At 37.1% G+C, this 22604-nt stretch overlaps 1 protein-coding gene across 2 annotated transcripts in view; it reads right to left on the reverse strand.

Annotated features, from left to right (window-relative positions):
• The window catches only part of MINDY3 (MINDY lysine 48 deubiquitinase 3), an 85967-nt gene extending 65237 nt beyond the window's left edge, over nucleotides 1-20730 (reverse strand). Inside the window, exons 1-4 of one of the 2 annotated variants that reach the window (XM_080811227.1) lie at nucleotides 20403-20730; nucleotides 6686-6765; nucleotides 2754-2814; nucleotides 911-1084 (exon numbers count right to left, since the gene is read on the reverse strand). In XM_080811227.1, the coding sequence (XP_080667353.1) occupies nucleotides 911-1084; nucleotides 2754-2814; nucleotides 6686-6765; nucleotides 20403-20496 (409 nt within the window). In that variant the 5' untranslated portion in view covers nucleotides 20497-20730. The remainder of the gene's footprint in view (nucleotides 1-910; nucleotides 1085-2753; nucleotides 2815-6685; nucleotides 6766-20402) is intronic. The other variant, XM_080811228.1, reaches the window with a different exon arrangement.
• Nucleotides 20731-22604: the final 1874 nt, after the last annotated feature.

Below are 22604 nucleotides of genomic sequence, written 5' to 3' on the forward strand. Positions count from 1 at the left end.
AAATTTACTCTCTATAAATCAGGTGTCCAATTTCTTTAAAAATAATTTCTGCAGAGATGATCATTAATGGAATGCATCATAGGCAGAATAAGTCACTTCTTCAATATAAACACATGGAACTACCAGAAGTCACATACTAGCAAGATCATTCCTGAAAAGAAAAACAGAAAAGCAATTCTTTATCTACCTTCAGTACCACCAGAAGTCTTCATTTTACTACTGCATTCTGGCAGTTTTGAAGTTGATTACGTAAGAAGTTTCAAAGGCTACAATCCACAGAATATGTATTTTTTATGAATAAGAATAGCTTTGATTTAAAGAGAAATCTTCAATAATGAAAAACCTGAAAGAATAATTAAACCCTTTTTTAAAACTACCTTAAAATAATCTATGTATGTAGACTGTATTACATAATGTCCAAAAAGTTCAGGAGGAAAAGAAATAATATGTAATGAAGAATAATGTCCCCATCTCTGCTCTAAGAAACTAAAGATATTTAAGAAATTTTCTAATGTCCCCCAAATCCTTTTTTTTTCCCAATAGCAAGAAAACCAACATTAAAGCATCTAAAACTAAAGTACATAGGATTATGTTCTTTAAACTTTCTGTATTAGAGTTCCAAAGCTCAGAAGAGATTGTCATCAAGCAGAAACTAACTAAAACTTATAGAGAAGTTTAAGAGATGCAAATCCTTTCTTTTTTTCAAAAATGACATGATAAACAAGTGCAATATCCTCCAGCAACTAACATAATTGACAGGGAAATGAAAACTCTAAGGCTCATGAATTAAGCTCAGGCTAAAAAAAGAATTTTTATGAAAATTTTAAATATTTTTTTCTTTAAAATTTTCAATAGTTTTATTAAAACAAAGATACAAGAAGTGTCTTCAGGAAATAAAAATGTATCTTACAAGAATGTTCCACTTGGCAGCTAGACTCTGCACGACTCCCAGAAATACTAGCCGTTTCCTCGGCTGTCTTTCCTCTTAACCAGGAAACGAGGCAGTATGATCCAGAGTTGTCACAACAAGCACTCTCTAAAATATCACATAAGGTATGACAAAGGAGTTCCTTCCGCTCTTCCTCTAAAAATAACCAAAGTATCAGTTATAATGGTTTTCTTTGAAAAGAAAAAATCCTGTCATGGATAACAATATTAAGAATGTTTTAACTTAATAATGAAAACCAAGCATTTTAAGTGGAGGATTCCTCCCCCCATAAACAACTTAGGTTTAAAAAAAAAAAAAAAGTACTTAAGGATTAATATGTCATCAGTATTAAATATGGCCATTAATTAGAAAAAGAATCCAGAAAAATGAAGAATTAAACATTAGGAGAAAGAACACGTTACTTGGAATAACCTGGTACTGATCGCTCCCCTTCCTGAGGCTGCAAAGGGAGCACTGGGAGCCCTGAGGGCTCCCTTACTGCAGGACCAGGCACAATGTGAGGGCCTGCTGAGACTTCTATTTTTTCCTCATTTCTGAGTTAGTCTAATGTCTTTGATCTCCTTGTCCCACAGGGGTAAGGATAATGAAGTGACACATAGCACATACAGTACCACAATTCATTACAGTAGCAGACGCCACTGCAGTTATGCTGTATAATACAGAAGCTGCTGATACTATACTGCAGTGTTCTGAACATTAGACTTTTATAGAAAAGGGCAATGAGAAAATGCTCAACTTCTTCCTGGGCCTTAGCCACCTCCCCTTTCCAAGCAGGATAGCTCTCTAACAGTAGTACTGCCCCTGAAACTTTCAAAGGGGATACGATGTGTACACACATCCTATGTAAAATTTAATGCTATGGGGAGACTTTTGCTTCTCTTAATAGATTAGCAGTTCTTTAAAGGCAAGAATTAGGTCATTCATTTTATAACCACCACGACATTTACATTTATGACAACGCTATATATTTTATCAATGTAAATATATTTCTGTATAACAACTATTATAAATTTTATCAATAAAACATTGATGTTAATAATTATATCTCTTGGTTTATTTTCTACAATTTATTTTGCATTTCAACTATTAATTAATAAAAAATGAATGAGTGACACTTTAGCTCTTAAATTCACAATCATTAGATTCTATGGGTATGGTTTGGAATGGAAACTGTTTTGCCTTTATATGCCAAACCAGGATTATAATATATCCCCCATTCTTCTAAAAGTTATTGTGATGTTCACGTGAAATTGTTCACTTATTGAAGGAAAGACTTTGTAAACTGTCAAGAGGAATGCAAATGTTTGTTATTATCAGGTAGCACCACACAGCTCTCTGACCTAATTATAGTGCAGAAGCTAGGACAGCTTCGTTTGCAGTGTTATCTGCATTGTGTACGGCACTGTACTAAAAGTTGCAGGAATACAAAGATAACTCAGATCTTGCTCAGAGCCAAGTAAAAAACAAACACAAATGACCATTCCTTATGGTATGCTATCATTTAACAGTTCAGAGAAATGGCACCACTTTTTAGTGAGAGGCCAAAGGTTTTTGCCCTTAGTTCTATTATCCTGTCTTAGACTCTTGGGTAAACCAAATTTGGGAATACACATATTAAAATGTCACCGTTCATGAAAATTTCTGAAACACTGAAAAAAATAAACCTCAAGAAAAAATATCCTGTTTATAGTCTACTTTTGAAGATAAATAATTTCAGTTAAACTATTGCCAATGAAAGCTGCATAGATCATATATAAATTAGAAGGTGAAGGAAAAGTTTATAGAAGACCAACCACGATCATACCTGGGCAATCCCTCCAAGAAGACTTCTCTGAAGAGAACAGGAGCTTCTTCAAAAGAAATGCCTTTACACAATTAAAGCAATAATTATTAGAATGCATTGTAAGCATACCTTATTCTTTTATTTTAAAATGGAAAAAAACCCCACCTAATTTGTACTCCTTTATGATCTACTAAATAGTGCTATAAAAATTTCAGAGTTTCTCTCCACATTCAACAGTAATTGAGCATATTATTCAAAATATACTACTATAAACTTGATTCTAGATCCATAAAATTCTTCTTTCATGATACATATTTTCTGACACATAGAAGAAGTGACTCAACTAACTCAAAAAAACAGACACATAACCGGAAAAGTAAAGAAACTTAATCGCTCATTCACAAAGTGAAAACCCTAGAAACAGGAACAAGTCTACATTTTTCTTAGGTTACTTGGGGGGAAAGAAATCAAAATACAAAGGTGGTTCTGCTTTATTAGCTCTGATTTGTGATATGAAAATATACTAAAAGACTCTTCCGCTTATCACGAGTTCCAACTTCCTGGTTTGACTAAAAAAATTACAAGATTTAAAAGAAAAAACAAACTGATCTCTTACTTTTCCTTAAGTGTGTAATACTAATGATTTGATAGAAAGCAGTTCAGTAGTGTTTCCTTCCCAAAGTGCAGTTTACAGACCATTTCCATCCTAGTCACCTGACTTGTTTATTAAAAATGAAGACCTGTTGTATCTGAACCTCCAGGAAGCAGATCCAAGAAAAAGGTTACTTCGATGTTTCTCACTTACATGTTTGAAAGCAGTAGTGTGTTGATAAGAGGACTGCTTTTAGTCAGACACACCTAGGTGTGCATCTTGGTTCCACTACTTTACTAACTAAAAATAATAATAGCATAAACTTTAAAAGGCTGCAGTGAGGATTTTATGAAATAATCTATGTAATGCACTTAGCACAGTACCTGCCACCTAATAAGCAATCATTTCAATTATTTTAACAACAACAAAAAAAACAAGTAATATTCTACAACATTCTTGTATTAGTAAAATCTACCAATGCTGCAATCAAGTGTTTCTGGCTTTCCCCCAGTACGGCAACAACCATAAAATTGTGGAGTATAACTACATTACAAAATTTGGGAAAAATGAGGTGGGATACCCATTATTTCACCACTAATACAAATGCTGTTAGTATTTTGATATACTTCCTTCCAGTCTTTCATACCTGTTTTAATTTTTCTTACAAGTGAGAAGCATAATGGGTATGCGATCATATTTCTCATTTTGGCTTTCCCACAGGAGTCATAACTATAATTCTTAATCACTAAATGTCTATTGAGCTATCAAAATTACTCAAACATCATTTTATGTGTAAACTACATTATAGTATATTAGGCTTATAATTTTTTCTTTTACTACTATAAAAGTTTCTTATTGAATACAACCTTTTCCATATTAAGGACTACTTCTTTAAGAAAGATTCACAGAAGTTCAATGATTTCATTAAAAAAAAAATCTGCATTATGGTTCCTGTTATAATGTAACTTCCCTCCCCAAATCAAAGTACAAATGTACTTATGGCACTATGAATATAGCAGCATCATCCTACCCATAAATATGTACTGGCAATTATTTTATATTTAAAAATTAGAAAGAGTAAACAATAAAATCTAGTTATAGTTTCATTTGTACTTTTCTGGATTCCTAGTAAGACTGAACATCTTGATTCTCTAGTTGTCTATCACTATTCCACCTGTGATGATTGTATACACATCATTTCACCACTGGAGTTTTAGTGTTTTCTAACCAATCTGTACAAGTTCTCTGTATAAGAATGACAATATCCAGGGCACCTGGGTGGCTCAGTGGGTTAAGCCTCTGCCTTCAGCTCAGGTCATGATCTCAGGGTCCTGGGATCGAGTCCCACATCGGGCTCTCTGCTCAGTGGAGAGCCTGCTTCCTCCTCTCTCTCTCTCTGCCTGCCCCTCTGCCTACTTGTGATCTCTCTCTGTCAAATAAATAAATAAAATCTTTTTAAAAAAAAAAAAAAAGAATGACAATATCCACTTACTACTAATATTCACTGCAAATATTTTTCTGAGCCTGGAACTCATCCTCTCTCTAGTGTTGGCAATACATTAATTTTAGTTTTTCTGTGGTTAATTATATCAAGAACATATTTGATATATGGTATCAGATCGTCTAAATTCATTTTTTCCCCTCAAACTGGCATCCAGTCTTATCAGTGACATTTATTAAATTTCATTTTATTCTACCATTGATTTGAAGTATGTGATAAATTCTTGGTAAAACGCTATATGTAATGTCATCTAGTCCAGTATTAACTATTGGGTTCCATAATACGCCTACTCTTCTGGCTATAGTACCATATTTTAATTTTTATAGTTTAAAAAAGTTTTACTATCTAGACTTGCTCATTTCCCTTCATTAGGCTTAATGGCTTAGTTTTGACTTTTACACTGAGAAAAAAAAAACAAACCCAAAATTCTATGATTGAGAAGATTTATGTGACTATGTAAATTACTACCTCAAAGATACTAGAGGGCTTTGAACATTACAATTATTCCTTGCAAAAACAGCTATCATTGTGGAAATATACTGAATTTTATAAAACTTCACATTTTTATAAATTTTATAAAACAGGGAACTGTGGTATACCTTGCATTTAACTACATTCATAGACTTTTAGTAAAAACCCAGGAAGGGCAGTGTTAATATAATCTAATTTAAATACTGACAAGATAAGGAATCTTCAAATTCAGTTAATAAGATTCTGCAAGCAACCAAAATCTGTCCACAGCATAACAGTATAACAACTCTAATACTAATTTACAGTTAAATTTTATTCTTTATACTCAGTTACTCCCAGGCAACATTCAAATTTTTCTTTTTTTTTTGTAATTCTACTAATGCAAAAAAAAAAAAAATCAAATTTACCCTTTAAAGAAAAGTGATGACCTATAAAGGATACATTTTGGACTCAGTCATGAAAGATTTTTTTTGCCTCCTCCTTCAGACATAAATTTTTAATTTAATAATGTGGAGTATAAGGCTTGAGAGACAAATTTACTTTGCAGCTAACAAAGTTCAGGAATGTGTTCCTTATGCCCAGTGAATAATAAATATCATATTAAATATGTATTTTCAAAACGTGCTGATTAAAACATAATCAATTTCAGCTTCTCTTAATCCAGCTGTGAAGTGACACTGCTGTTCAGACATTTTAAAGTATTACAGTAAACTGAAAATCCAATTTGTGGTTTTAACAATGTAGCATTTGCAGCAAATTGGCTTTTGAAATTCGAACAATACATTAGGATTCAAACCTCATACACACACACACACACACACACACACACACACACATTCAGATTAACACTATCTTGTCCAAAGAAAAACCTCTTTTTTTAAATTTTGGAAATTCTGTTTGAAGTCAGTTACAACTAATTTTATTTTAAAAGCCAACAAGCCTAAAACTGTAAATACAGCTTATTTTAAAAATGTGTACGGTTTTACAGCATGAAAGTATTACTCATCCTCAACTTTGTAGGAAAATCATTTTTACAGAAAGTACAAATGAAAAGAATATTATTGCTATGATATACCTAACAATAGCATAAAACGTTATGACTTGATAGGATCACTGTACTAAAAAGATGTCACCATCATTTTCTGAAGGTCAGAGAACACCTATTATGTTTTCTTGAAAATAAAGATAGTCAAAAGGCTATTGCTGCATAACCTGCCCATGTTCTGAATTCATTTTTCATTTTTGGATATTTATGGCAATTTACATGAACAAAAGTTAAGAGATAACTGATCATGTCTAATTACATATAGACACAGTAGAAAACAAAAAGTCAAATATGAAACGTTTGAACATGTCCCTCTAAGGAGTCGGTAAAGTAGTCTATGTTACCTGAACAGGTGCAATAACAGCACAGGGGCCACCTTCAAACTGTTCTAATGCAGATCCCTCTGATTCACTAAACACAAACCCTAAAAATGAAAGCAAGTAGCAAAGATTAAAAAGGTAATTCAAACAGCAGCCCAAAGAATTTTTAATGTACTTTTCTTTGAGAAAGATCACTTATTACAAAAGCAAAATATCTCCAAGTTATTCAGGCACAGTGGTTCTTAACTTTTTGGGGAATCAAGAAACCCTCTGAAAAAATATTTGGAGTCTCTGTTCCCACCCTGTGCCCCAAATGCATGTAAACACACACAAACACACTCACACATGCACACACAAAATTTATACCTAGGGATCCTTGTAAGTGGACTAAGGGGATAAAGTGTGGACCTTAGTAAAAGAACACTAAATTAAATAATTTATTTGAAGAAAGACTAGGCTATCTACTGATTTCAAACAGAATTTCAGGATCCTTTCCATATAGAATATATTTTTCATTCAAATCTTTGAGTCATATTCTATAAGCTAAAAATTAAAGGCATCATAGACTATGAATGTGCTCATACTAGCTCTAGCTCAATTTCACTATTACCCAACCAGCACTGACTGAGAGCAACTAGTAAATGTTCCTACAGACGGTATAGGGCCAGAAGTCCAGAGGACTGAGTTACTATCTGTATCACTGGTGGGAAATCATTTCACCTCCCTAGGTCTCTGTGTAGTTATCTTTAAAATGATCATTTCCAATTCCAACATGGTAGGAATACGTAAAGTTTCACTAATGGTTGTAGTTCAGTCATTCATCCCACGAACACTTAATGAACATACGATACTACAGCAAGCATCTAGGATGTATGTGTGAATGACAAAGTCCCTTGTCTGCAGGAGCCAATAGCACAGGTGAACATGGACATATGAACAAATAAAGAATAAATGGATATTAAAACAGAAGTATGAAGACAGTATTATGGATACAGAAAGAAACGATTTACTCTGCCTGAGTCAAGTCACAATAGGTGACTTTGAGGCTGATCTTGAACAGGAATTTGTGAGGATGAGGATGAGGAATGACCTTCAGGTAAAGAAAACTTACCTTTATTAAAGGAAAGAGTTTGGTTAGAAAAGGGACAAGTTTATAGGACAGGGGGAAATTTAATGTAGCTTAAGGGTAGTATGGGGGTAGGATGGGGCAGATGGTAAATGGGAGGGAAAGCCGACAAGAGGTTAATACTGGGAGAGACCAGACCACGACAAATACTAATTAAACTGTAATATGATCATACTGCCTTTTTTTTCCCCCTTTTTTAAAGGAACAGAATGGGGATGAGACTGTTTCAACAGCCATACCGAGATGCTACGACCTAATAAAATTGCCATTAGTATGGAGAGGAGAAACTATATCTAAATCGTATTTCTTAGGTAAAAATTAAGATTTGATGAGCACGTACAAATAGGGCAAAGTAATTAGAGCAGACTCTGAAGTTTCTAGCTTGAGACAGTAGGTGATAACCATTGAGATAAGAAACAGCGTAGAGGATCCCATTCCATCCCACTTCTGCTCTCTTAACCTTTCAATCCTCTTTCAAACAGTGCTTAAACATGTTTCTCACATATTCAAAAACAAATAATCCTCCTTAAGAATCCTCCCAAAATTCTTTGAGTAAAGAGTTGAAAACTTATGTCAACACAAAAACCTGCACACAGATGTTTACAGCTCCTTGAGGCATAACTGCTAATACCTGGAAGCAACTAAGCTGTTCTTCAGTAAGTGAATGGGTGGGTAAATGAATTATAGTACATCCAGACAACAAAATATAACTCAGCACTTAAAAAAAAAAAAAAAAGGCGCTGACAAGTCATGAAAAGACATGGAGGAATGTTAAGTGCATATTACTCAATGATGTAACCAATTGGAAAAGGCTACATACTGTATGATTCCAACTATAAGATATCCTGGAAAAGGCAAAACAATGAAGACCATACAAAGATGAGTTGTTTCCAGGGATTGGTGGGGGGAGAAAGGGAAGAAGGATGAACACGCAAAGCACAGAACATTTTTAGGGCAGGGAAATACAGTGAAACCATACTGATGGATAAATGTCATTATACATTTGTCCAAACCGAGAGAATGCACAACACCAAGAGTGAGCTGTAAATTATGGATCTTGGGTGATAATGATGTCAGTGCAGGTTCATCAATTAATAAATATTCCACCCTGGTGGGGTGTAATGGTAATAGGGGAGCCCTATGCACGTTGTGGGAGCAGAAGGTGTATGATCAATCTCTATAGCTTCCCCCATAGTTTTGCTGTAAACCTAAAACTGCTCTAAAAAAGTCTAAGTTAAAAAAAATTCAGCTGATTGTTAAAAAAACAAACAAAACCCCCCAAAACTCCAACCACCACCCTCTCAAAGCCCACCTAGTTGTCCACATGCACTCTTAATCTCCTTAGAATTATTTAACCTTACAATATTATTCTCCTTACAATTTATTCAATCCCCCAAATTTTCAACCTCTGACTGCACCAAATTCATTCTCACCAAGCTCATCTATGACCAGTACGGGCGATTTCTCAAGTCTTTTCTTATTTACTCTCCAGAGAATCATCTGAAATGCTGACCATGGGCTTCTTCTGAAAAACATTTGCCCCTTGGCTTTACTGGTTCCTTTTGTGGCAAATTTTTCTTTTCAGTTTCTTCTCAGTCCCCTCAGTCAACTCCTCTTCAATGTTAATGTTTCTCATGTCTTGGCTTTAGGATCTATGTTCTTTTCATTCCATACATTCTCCTTGGGTAACTCATCTACTCTCAAGAATTCCAATACTGGTTATAATCAGAGAATTCTCAAACAGAGCCCAGATTACAATCCCAGACATAAAGAGAATTTAATTTTCTTAACATGGTCCTGCATGATCTGATTTCGACCTAAATCTCCTACCTCATCCTTGGCCACTCTTCCTCTTGGACTTCAGGTATGCTGAGTATCTTTCAGGTCCTTACATATCCATTTTCTGTCAGGTTTCTTACCCTTTGAACATACTGTGCCCTGCACTTGAAACACTTGTTAACCCTTTGTTACCTTAAGGCAAGATCCTCTTGGTTCAAGACCTGAAAACATGATTTATGTCTGTCCATTCTATCCCATCTCTGGTCTACCCTGAGATTCAAACCACTGTCATCTCCCATCTAGAATACTGTTAAAAGTTTCCAACTAGATGACCTCATTCCTCCCCACTTACCCTGCTCCCGTCCTTATATGCTCACCATAGAGTTACAGAGGAATACTGTAGCCTTGGAAATCAGATTTTGTCATAGCCTACTTAATACAATTCAGTGGCTTCTCACAGCAATTAAAATGAAACCCAAAGACACCGTGATCTATCAAACCCACATTTCCTTAGTTCACTTTCATATTCATCATCTACAGTGAATTAAGAACATCCCAATGTCTTTACTTTAGCCCTAGTGCTTGCTGTTCCTTCTCTCTTCAGAAACCTGAATCCATCTCATTCTCATTTTAGGAGTTAACTTCTCAGAGATATTCCCTGATAAACCTAAGTAGGTCTCTCCTACCATTAAGCACAACTAGTACTTTTCATAATCTGTGATTACTACATTACTTCTTGCTTACATGTTTATTATTTGCCTTACAGGTATCTTGCCTGTTCTGCTGACCACTGTTTTCCTAGTATATTGTATAGTAATGCTCAATAAATGCTTGTGAAATGTTGCAAGGGAAGATAACGGGAGAGTCTGTTTCTAGGTGTGCCAAGTTCAGTTGTGAGATAACCATTTGGCAACATCTATTTATTTATTTATTTATTTGAGAAAGAGTTAAAGTGAGAGAGATCACAGAGGGAGAGGGAGAACCAGACTCCCCACTGAGTAGAGACCCCGAGGTGGGGCTTGATTCCAGGACCCTGAGATCATGACCTGAGTGGAAGCAGATGCTTAACTGACTGAGCCAACCAGGTGCCCCCATTTGGCAACAATTCTTAGAAGTGGGGAAATACTGGTCTGGAGCTCAGGGCAAGTATTAGGATTAAACACAATTTGAATCACCCTCAACATTGGCAGTCAAGTAAGTGAGAATATGTAAAACAAAAATAATGGAGATGGGAACATCAAAAAATTAGCAGAGGCTGAATCAGTAAAGATGGACAAAGATTGGAAAGGTAAGAGGAAAACACACTGAAGTCCTCCAGGAAGCAGAGAGTGGTCACTTGCTTCAAATGCTGCTGAGTAGAGTAAAACATAAAACACCGCATTAAGCACATCACCGGGAATACAAAAAGAAATCTAAAGCACTGGAGAGTGTAAGCAAATTTTAAAGGATCGAGCTGTGATTCAGAATATAAGGAGAAAGAGTAAATGCAAACTATTTGTTAAACCAATGAAGGGGAAACATATGGTAACTTGAAGCATAGCTGGATAAAAAATTATTTATATGGACTGAAGGGCATGAGTTTAAAAACAGGACAAGAGTGATTACATGGGAAAAAGGAAGTTTAAAGACTCCAAGTCTTGAGGGGCACCTGGGTGGCTCAGTGGGTTAAGCCTCTGCCTTTGGCTCAGGTCATGATCTCAGGGTCCTGGGATCAAGCCCCATGTTGGGCTCTCTTCTTGGAGTGGAGCCTGCTTTCCCCTCTCTCTCTGCCTGTCTCTCTGGCTACTTGTGATCTCTCTGTCAAGTAAATAAGTAATATCTTTAAAAAAAAAAAAAAAAGACTCCAAGTCTTGAAAGAGTTTTGGAGTGGTGGGGTGCAGACAGGACTGGAGAAAAAGAGGTTCTCCAAGTGTGGTCTACAGAAACTTGGAAATCTGAGACTCTTTCAGGGGATCTACTAGGAGTAAAAATAATTCTCATAAGGATACTAAGACATTTTTTGCCCTTTACACTGTGTTGACTTTCATAGCCATGGTACAAAAGCAATAGGTGTGATTGCTAATGTCTTAGCACACACAAAGTGTGTCATCGAACTGTACTAGCAGTCACCATCCTAGTAAACAAAACTACCCTCTCTCAAACACACACAAAGAAGCCTATTTAACTAAAGAATGCCCTCACTGATGCTATTTTTATTAAATTTTGACTTGAATAAAGTGTCCTTTTTAAAACTATTCTGCATGACAAAATGGAAACTACCCACAAAGCACCTGTGCTACATACCTTGATGATGACTGATCTTTGTCTCAAGAAAATGCATGTGTGTAATTTTCTGAATTGCAAGCTGGACATACTTTTTTTTTTTTTTTTAAGATTTTATTTATCCATTTGACAGACAGAGATCACAAGTAGGCAGAGAGGCAGGCAGAGAGAGGAAGGAAAGCAGGCTCCCCGCTGAACAGAAAGCCCGACGCGGGGCTCGATCCCAGGACCCTGGGATCCCGACCTGAGCTGAAGGCAGTGGCTTAACCCACTGAGCCACCCAGGTGCCCCTGGACATACTTTTTTGTAGAGTACTATTTTTATTCTGAAGAGGTACTAACAAACTATGATTATTCAGACTTGAGTATGCGGCAAACACTTTCTCAGAAGAGAATGAAGTGAGCCTCATACATCAAGAAAAATAACTGACGGTTATATTCGCCAGTGATAAAATTTCAGGCTTTCGAGCGTAACTAAAATTTTGGAAAACTTGCATCTACCACTGTGAACTTGACAACATCTCAATTCTTGGATATTTTTCTTATGAGATCAGTGGTGACAGTACTAAATGTGACTTTTGATATTGTAGAATGAAGTGTGTTACCATTTGGAATATCTGAATAAACCAGTGGACCAATAACTTTCAAATGACTGATACATGCCTGTCAGATATGAATGCACAGGTAAAGATCCATTCAAAGTACAAGACAAACCAATGGTTTTCAATTAACAGAGTACAAAAAATTCATTCATGTGGTTTCAGATTCCATATTGCGAATAACGTCTAAGAAACTACCACCAGTCAAGTTCTGGTGTAGTATCAAAAATGAATATTCACAATTACCTAAAAAGGCTTTTGTACAACTTCTACCTTACCAACCTTTGTGAGGCTGGATTTTCTGCATATTCTTCCTAACACATACTGCAACAGACTGAACAGAGAAGCAAATGTGAGGATCCAGCTATCTTCTAATGAGCCAGACATTAGAGAGACTTACAGAAATGTAAAATAATGTTTCAGGTCTCATTAATTTTATTTTTCATATTGAAGTACTTAATACTTTCTCAGACTATAATGAGGCCCCAAGTTAAAAAAAAAAAAAACAACTTGAAAGCCATTGGTCTGGCAGAAGAAGTGAATTTTAGCAGGCTTCTAAATTAAATATATACACAAAGAGGAAGTGGTACTACTGAATAAGAATGAGGGGAATGGGAGAAAAAGAGAAGTGAGGGAATGTTAATTCTAAAAAGTACTAAGAAAAGCTGACAAGAACTGAGAGAAATGCTGAGGGCTCAGCTAAGGTTTGATTACTACATTTGCATTGATGCTGACCACAATTTTCTCCCTCAATACCCAGCAGCCTGGGAGAAACAAAATAGATGACAGGCTATATGGAGGATGAGAAACAGGTACAATGCACAGGACAAATTTAATAAGGACAAATGAAATCTAAGGGTGCTGGTTATCACATCAAGACAACCAAATCTGAGAGCCAATCTAGGAATAAGAGATGAAGCCAAAAGGCCCCTCACTCCATCCAGTTCTGTTCCTACAGGAACAGGAAAGAATCTTTGACGTTGGGCCCAAGGGCAGAAGTGAAACTACAAGCTATCAAACATTTGAGGTATGTAATAAACATCAATCAATAATGAATTTTATCTTCCTTAAAATTACTAACAATGTAATGCAGTTTTCAAGATCCATGGGCAGGGCTTATAGCTGAAATGAACTACAGTGAGTTGCTTTTGTATGTTACATAGAAAAATCCCATGGAGAGAATTCTAGGCAGATCTGCTGTACTCCAAATTCTGTTTAATTACAGTACACATGTTTCGGTGTGCTGATAATGCACAAAGGTTATAATAAAATAAATATAATAAAGTCAACTAAATGTAAATTAAATATTCTATGCTAAAATAGGACTAGGTTAAGTAGGCTTCTCCCTTTATAATAAGGTTTCACTTTAGTTTAAATTTTTTAGGATATACAGTTATTTCTCTCATATGCTTACATTCAAATTATTTCCTACTTTTAAAAGGAATTATCTTTTCTCAAAATGGTTTTTTTCTGATTAGATCTGAAATTAGTCATCTAAAGCATCTGATCGTAAATATATAATTTAGTATCACATTCCCACAGTACTACAGACATAGAAATCTGTTTTATAGTTCATAATTAATTTAAACCTGGGCCATGAACATCTTTTTAATTTTCCAATCTTTTACTTTCATATGACTTACTACCCATATATACATTATTCAAATCAGTTTTTTAACTTCTGCCTCCATAACTCTAAGCTCTGAAGTAAACAAAAGCCCATAGAAAGACCTGGTTTCTCATTATAAACTCTGTGATATTGGTGAGTCAAATCTGAACTGTACCTTAGTTTCCTCCTTTATAAAAATGAAGAAAACTACATTTATCCTTGGCCGTCTCTCAGGGTTGTTGCAAGGATTAAATAAGACTTTGAAAAACTGTAAAGCATAATGCAATGTAAGATATTATGATAGATACTTTGAACTAAAATATACATAATGTATTCGAAGTACCAAGACATTAACTTTGTCATATAAACTTACAAATTTTAATTTAAAAGAATTGGATCTTAGGTGACATGATTCAGGTAAGTTGGAGAAAGGAATATCTATCCTTGAGAGAAAAAAGAGGCATCCAACAACAAAAACCTCTGAAATGATAATGATCCACATTATCCCCATTTTTGGAAGAAACATTAATGAATAATGGTATATCAAGGTGCCTGGGTGGTTCAGTCCATTATCAAAAGCTTCTGCACAGCAAAGGAAACAATCAACAAAACAAACAGGCAACCCATGGAATGGGAGAAGATATTCGCAAATGACACTACAGACAAAGGGCTGATATCCAAGATCTATAAAGACCTCCTCAAACTCAACACACACAAGACAGATAATCACATCAAAAAATGGGCGAAGACATGAACAGACACTTCTCCAAGGATGACATACAAATGGCTAAAAGACACATGCAAAAATGTTCCTCATCATTAGCCATCAGGAAGATTCAAATCAAAACCACATTGAGACACCACCTTACACCAGTTCGAATGGACGAAATTAACAAGACAGTAAACAAGTGTTGGAGAGGATGTGGAGAAAGGGAACCCTCTTACACTGTTGGTGGGAATGCACGTTGGTGCAGCCACTTTGGAAAACAGTGTGGAGATTCCTTAAGAAATTAAAAATAGAGCTACCCTATGACCCTGCAATTGCACTACTGGGTATTTACCCAAAAGATACAGATGCAGTGAAAAGAAGGGCCATCTGTACCCCAGTGTTCATAGCAGCAATGGCCACAGTTGCCAAACTGTGGAAAGAGCCAAGATGCCCTTCAATGGACGAATGGATAAAGAAGATATGGTCCATATATACAATGGAGTATTATGTCTCCATCAGAAAGGATGAATACCCAACTTTTGTATTAACATGGATGGGACTGGAGGAGATTATGCTGAGTGAAATAAGCAGAGAAAGTCAATTATCATATGGTTTCACTTATTTGTGGAGCATAAGGAATAAAACAGAGGGCACTGGGACATGGAGAGGAGAAGTGAGTTGGGGGAAAGCGGAGAGGGAGATGAACAATGAGAGACTGTGGACTCTGAGAAACAACCTGAGGGTTTTTGAGGAGAGGGGGATAAGGGGGTTGGGTAAGTCTGGTGGTGGGTATTAAGGAGGGCATGTATTGCATGGAGCACTGGGTGTGGTACATAAATAATGAATCTTGGAACACTGAAAAAATAAAATAAAATAAAATAAAATTACAAAAAAAAAAAGTCTGACTTTGGTTTCAGCTCAGGTCCTGATCTCAGGGTCATGAGAAAGAACCCCATGTCAGGCTCTGCCCTGGGCTGGGAGCCCACTAAAAATTCTCATTCCCTCTGCCCCTTCCCCTGCTTGCGCATGCTTGCTTGCCCTCTCTCAATAATAATAACAATAATAATACTGGCTTATCATTTTACTACTTGGTAAAATGTTAAATCATAAAAAATGTATTAACTTATAAATACATTTGATACTTATATTTTAACTGATCCCTCACTTATCATAAGTTATTTGTTAAATTTTATTTTTTTCATATTACATAACAAAAATTGTCCTATACCAAAAGTCCAAACTCTTAATTTCAGCCAACTATATCTCCATTCTCCATCCACTCCCACAAACCCCCCACCAAACAATGAACTGTATAAAAAGGAACTGTGTTTCTCCCTCTTGGGTTAATCTAATAGGTTAAATGATAAAATAACTTAAAACTTAGGGGAAAGGCGGGGGAGGGGAGGGAAAAAAAAAGGTGTCTCAGAGCTTATAATCTAGATCAGGGGTTGACCTGTTTCTGTGAATGCAGTTTTGGAACACAGCCATACCTATATTATCTAGGGCTGTTTTTGCTGCAATGGCAGAGATGAGTATTGAGACAGAAACAACAAATGCAGCTGACTCTTTTACAGAAAAAGTTTGCCAAACACCGAACTAGACAATCAATACTGAAAAGGAAACAAATTCCCAATAAGTCAAAATGTTTTCATTTATAATAAGATTTATACTTACTCCTGTCAGATCTAGATGACTAATTTTGGTTCTGCTGGGAGTTGGTCCACTGCACCACTTGGCTTCCATTCCCAGTACTACTATCCTGGTCTAACCCACCATCTCTACCCCACTGGATTCCTGAAAATGTCTCCCATTTGATCTTGCTGTCTCATTCAAGCCACTACAGTCTATCCTCAAACACAGTAGTCAGATCAGTCCTTTAAAAACTTGTCATGTCGGGGGCGCTTGGGTGGCTCAGTGGGTTAAGCCTCTGCCTTCAACTCAGGCCATGATCTCAGGTTCCTGGGATTGAGCCCCTCTGGCTCTCTGCTCAGCAGGGAGCCTGCTTCCCCCACTCTCTCTGCCTGCCTCTCTGCCTACTTGTGATCTGTCAAATAAATAAAAAAAATCTTAAAAAACAAACAAACTTGTCATGTTGTTTCTTTTCTCTGTTCCAAACCTTGCAATGACCTCTCATTTCATTCAGAATAAACCCCAAAGTCCTTACCATGGCCTGTAAGGCTTTACTGGCCGTTGTATGAAAATTATTTCTTACATCATCTTTTATTACTCTCCCCTTCTCTCATTCCCTTTACAGCCGAACTAGTTTCCTTCCTGGTCTTTGAACAAAAAGCCAGGAATATTCTCCATCAAGTCTTTTATAATGGCTATTCTCTTTGCCTGGAACACTCTTCAGCTGTAAGTGCATAACTAACTCAGTTGCTTCCGGTGTTTGCTCAAATCTCATCTTAAAATAAAGCCTAGCCATGCCACCCCATTCCACAACTCCCTATTTCTTTACCTTCTATTACATGTACTTCATTTGTGCTATGCTTATTGTTTGTCTGCCTTCCCATCCTAACCTGCAGAGGCCTGGAACACTGCTGTAGTCTGTGGGAAAAAGGGCAAGGAGAATAAATGGTGTTTCTGAATAAGAGGTAGAAAGTAAACACTTTTCTTAAAAAATGATCATAGGCAACTGAGCAGGAGAAAAGGAGGCAGGGGTAGAGTCTCAATTTCCAAGTTAGAAAATAACAACTGAGTCGTTAAGTGACTGCCTTCGGCTCAGGTCATGATCCCAGGGTCCTGGAACCCAGCCCTGCATCGGGCTCCCTGCTCAGAGAAAAGCCTGCTTCTCCCTCTCCCATTCCTCCTGCTTGTGTTTCCTCTCTCACTGTGTCTCTGTCAAGTAAATAAATAAAATCTTAAAAAAAAAAAAAAGGAAAAGAAAATAACAACTGCAAATCTTTAAATTATGTGACTTACGGTCTTTCAAGGAGAAACTGGCAACCCCCTCCAACAAAACCCCACAAAAAACCCCAAAAAACCCAAACCAAAATCCCACAAAACCCCATTTTTCCCCCAAAGAAAAAGGAATGATAGAAAGGAATTATCTAAAACTGCCAAATGAATTAAACCAACTATGTGCCACTTCTGTGGCTTACTGATTTCACATATTATCTGACATTGTTAAATCAATTAAGAAAAAAACCCAACTCTGTGCTGCAGCAACTCCTGCAGCTTGTTCTAATGTATCAAAAAACTTTTAATGTGATCAATATAAGTTCATAAATGGACTATGCCTAAACATAATTTTACAAATATTTACCCTAAACATCTCACACTTTTAAATTGCTTCCAAAAAACTCGTAAGAATACAGTTGTCAGAGCAGTTACAGACTAGGAAATAGAGCCAAAGTTGGTGTCACATTACAAATGCTGTAAGGCAAGTGCAGCAAAGCAGTGTCTTGTGCCTAGTCTCATAATCTCAAATGACTGCCGAAGCAATCTTCAGCAATGATTTCTGCCTCTAAATGAATACAACAGTTAACATCGCAAAGCCAATAACAACCTTCCTTCCTCTCAGAGGTGGTAAATAAAAAATACAAATTTGGTTGCCTGAAAATCTTGATCAATGTAAAACCCTGAAGAATTATATATCCACAAAATAAACATACTCTAAAAAGAAAAAAAAATTATTTTTAAATGGCAGTGACTGAATGAATCTTGTTAAGGAACTTTCTGGCCCAGCATTCTCTAATGTCATTATAAAGTTGTATTTTAGATAATAATTATCATGTATCCTCGATGCTTCAATAAAAAATTAATAAAAGTAAACAAATGATTATTCATCAAATAAAGAATTTCTTGTAATTATCAGGTCACGCCTAGAGAGTGATCTTTGGCTTAGCTTACAATTAAACGCTTTTTAAATTAAGTCTCAAGAACTTCCATTGTCTGAGTGTTTACTGTATGTCAGATATCGTGCTAAGTGCCTCCATGGGTTTACATGCCTTCAATCCTCACAACGACCCTGTAAGGTTGACACTACTATTATCTGCATTTTATAGAGAAGGAAACTGAGGCTTAACTAAATTAAATAACTTGAATCTGGGACCAAAGCACACCTGTGCCAAAGCCTTCTCTTAACCACTATTAGAACTGCCTCTGAATTCTCCTGGAATCTCCATCTCAGTATTAATATAAACAAGGCCGAATACTATCTTATTCTATGTTGTAAATGCTTAATGTTAATTAATTACACAGGAAGTAAAATTTTTCTTAATCCTTCACAGCCTTGAATACTTCTGGGCTGTTCACTATTAGGATAAATTAAGTCAAAGTAGAAAGCAAGCTTTAAAATCTGCAAATGCAGGAGCCCAAGATTTCAGAAAATATTACTTCAGTGATGTAATTAAAATGAGTAAAAAGAGCCAAACTAATTACATGTTAAGGTTTGGAAACTCAAAGGAATAAAGGGAAAACAGAGCTGCATTAGGAATTGGGAGACTTGTAATTCACTCCCATTCTTTCAATTTGCCCAACTCTGGCCTGTTTATGGCCCCACCACTCATTTTCCTCATCTGCAAAACAAGAGTGATCGGCTAAATAAGCTGACTATAAAACATTATGAGTCTAATTTTACCAGCTCTTAAATGAGGCATATGTGGGAGAGAGGAAGGGATTTACATAAACCCCGAATTTTTGTTACAAAATACACACTAGGAGGTAGAAACTTGGATTTACTATGCTAAAATTCCCCCAAATCCTTTGAGAACAGGTATTTACTAAAAAAATTGATTTAATAATAAGAATGAAATGCTATTATTTACGGGCCTATGATGTTTTACATACTCACATTACCAATCCTTCTGACTCCAAAGGCTCTTAACTTCACCAGTCTTTAAGTCACCTTAAGCAGTGTGCCACGTTGTGTTTTATTATAACTTCAGAATTACAGATAATTACTAGCATAAAGTACCTAACGCCGAGCCTGGCACAGCGCAGAAATTCAATAAATGGTAATTTTTATTTCATTAGTATTTGTATTAATAAAACTTCTTACATAACTCAAAATCTTATCTGGATAATTAGACCAGCACAGGAAGTACTATTATCCACATTGCTTTTAACTGTAATAGACACTAAACTGTCTCAAAGCCCGGGATACTTTGGGTCAAAAGAGCACCTGATAGCAAGCAACACTAAATTCGTACACCGAGTACTACGTCTAACCACATAAAATACAAAGAGCAGAGCTGCTTTCTGGAATTAGCCACTTTGACTTTCCTGCGGACTTCGCGCTCTCCAAAATTAAACCGAACACCCATTTCATGAAGCCTTGTTGGTGGTGGGGGGGGGGTGTGTCAAGATTCAGGGGGCCACAACACTTCCTGAGACGCTGACACCGAGGCACAGGGCACACCCTCAGGGTCACACACTGCAGCCCAACCACCACCCTTGCTCTCCAGCCGGAGGGGAGCTCAGAAGTGGCAGAGGCGCTTCGGGGCTTTAGTGGCAACATTCAGCTGTAACCATTCTCCTACTCAACCACTTCCCCCAAGGCAGGCAGGGCGTTTCTAGAAAGTCCAGTTTCAGAGCTGAGCTGGGCAACTGGGACACAGTGCGGGGGCAAGCCGGGGAGCTGTGGCGCCAGAGGCGTGCAGCTAGCCTCTCGCAGAGCAAAGGAAGCGGCTGGAAGTCAGAGCCCAGCCAGGGTACCTTGCGTCCAGCGGCAGAAGATGGTGTCAGAGAGACCGGGGCTGCTTTTGGTGCCCCACACCAGCTCCATCAGCTCTTTAGTCAGTTCGGACATGATGGGGTACCGGCGAGCGGGTCTTCGCTTTCAGGACTCCTGCCCCGGAACATGGGGAAGGGGAGCCTGCGGAGACAGGAGTTGCGGGACGGCGGCGGCGAAAGAGCTCGAAGGCTGGACGCGAGGAAGACGAAAGGAGACAGAGCTACTTGCAGAGACCGCGCCTGTCAAGCCAGCCCGAGCGGCAGCAAGGAGTTTCCCGTACCGGAAGTGCCGGGCCACTTCCGGCTCCCCTTTCGCTACCGCCCCTCACGCAGGGAGGGCCCGGGAGTCGCCTCCCCGGAAGCGGAAGTGGAGGGCAGGAAGCGCTTCGGAGCTCTCTGGAGTCTGCCAGCCTGCCTCTGGGCTTTCGGTGGAGTGTTGGCTTCTGTACCGGCAGGCACGCAGCGTTCCCTGGGCGTTGGCATGTTTTTGACATCCAGGAACACCTCCCTCCGCGCACTGTCCTGGTCTTAGCTGTAGGCTCCGAGGACCAAGCCTTAGGGCCTGAAACATAGCCCGTTCTTTAAAATTTATAATATTAATTATACTGAACTACAACTCTAAGAGGATGGTTGAATCTCAGCGAGGAAACATCCATGTCCGTATGGAGAACCACCGATAATTTGAAGGCTGTCAGCCTGTATGCCTCGATAAATCATATAAAGCCCAGCCAACTATTATATACATAACCAAAGGGTGTGGTGTAATGTGCATTAGAAATGTCTGTACCGGGTGTAATGCAGAATTACAAAGCTATTTATAGGGAAAACAGATTGAAAACAGCCTGTCCGGAGATGGTAGAGCATTTTCATCTCCACAGCATTACCCTCTCCAGAGAGTAGCGTGTGTGGACAACACCTGGACTGAAGTCCCGGTTTTAGTCATTGACAAGCATTCAGGTGAATTTAGTTTGTGTAAAACCTTGTATTTGTGCTGCTGAAAAAGAAGAGAGCATATTGGCTAGCCTTTGAATTTACAACAAAAGGGCAAAATCTCATGGGTTCCTTACAGATTGCAAGTAAGAGGACTTTGCTAATTTATACTTTTATTTCTGACTTCAACAATCTTTGCTGTAGTTAAGAGGAATTGTTCAAAGTGCCTGAACCATACCGATAACCCTCCTAATTTTTATTCCCTTTGGAATTCTCTTTACCCTATTTTTGCAAAACAAATCTTACCCGTTGTTGAAGACATAGTGTAAGTGCCATTTTGTAATAAAGCTGACTCCAGTCATTACAATTTGAAGTAAAAATTCTAGCATCTGAAATTTTCGTGTTAACTTCTCTGTAACTTGCTTATGATAATTACCTTCATCCTGGTATTTGCAAAGAATTACTTACTTTCCTGAGATATAAATTTACAGAAGTCAAGGACTTGTCTTATTTATAGTACCTAGTATGGCTCTTTGAACATTGCTGGATCAATAAGTATTATTAGAGGGAGTGATGCTTGCCTTTACTGGAATTTAAAAATTCATTATCTTGCAGGGGAAGTAGGGATCAGGGGAAGTAGCACTGACTGGTCCAGTTAAATATCTAATGTTTGCTTGGTTGTTTATAATTTATTTCACTTCCTGAAAGACATAGAAGGGTCTGCGTTCATAGAGCATGTAAGAGGCAGACCTCTAAGTTCAGAGGTGCTTGCCACAATTGTTTTCTTTCCATTAATATAGTTATAGATTATAGTTGTAGTTGTAGATTTGATTATGTATCTATAGATAGGGGAAAAAGGCTAAACTTCCAAAATGTAGTTTTTAAAAATAGAATATTTCTTGGTCTGTGATTGTTCTAAGTTTCCAGCTACAATAAGCTGGCAAAATCTTTAGTACATTGATATGTCCTTTCCACTTTTTGGTTATATTCTTTATTTGCAACGTTTAAAATTTTTTAATTAGCAGGGAATGTTTTTAACAAGGAATATTTAATGTTAAATTATTTATGTTGCTTAATTCATTAGTTATAACATCTAAAACGTGAACTTGCTTAAATATAATAGAAATGCAAATTAATATTAATTTAAAATTTTCTTATTTACTATATGTAAACATAATACATATTGAAAGTAGTCAAGTTTGTTGCATTTACAACTGGCACAGGACAATAATGCCTTTCTCTTACCAAAATAAC

This window comes from Martes martes, assembly GCF_963455335.1.
Source record: "Martes martes genome assembly, chromosome: 8".
Classification (NCBI taxonomy): domain Eukaryota; kingdom Metazoa; phylum Chordata; class Mammalia; order Carnivora; family Mustelidae; genus Martes; species Martes martes.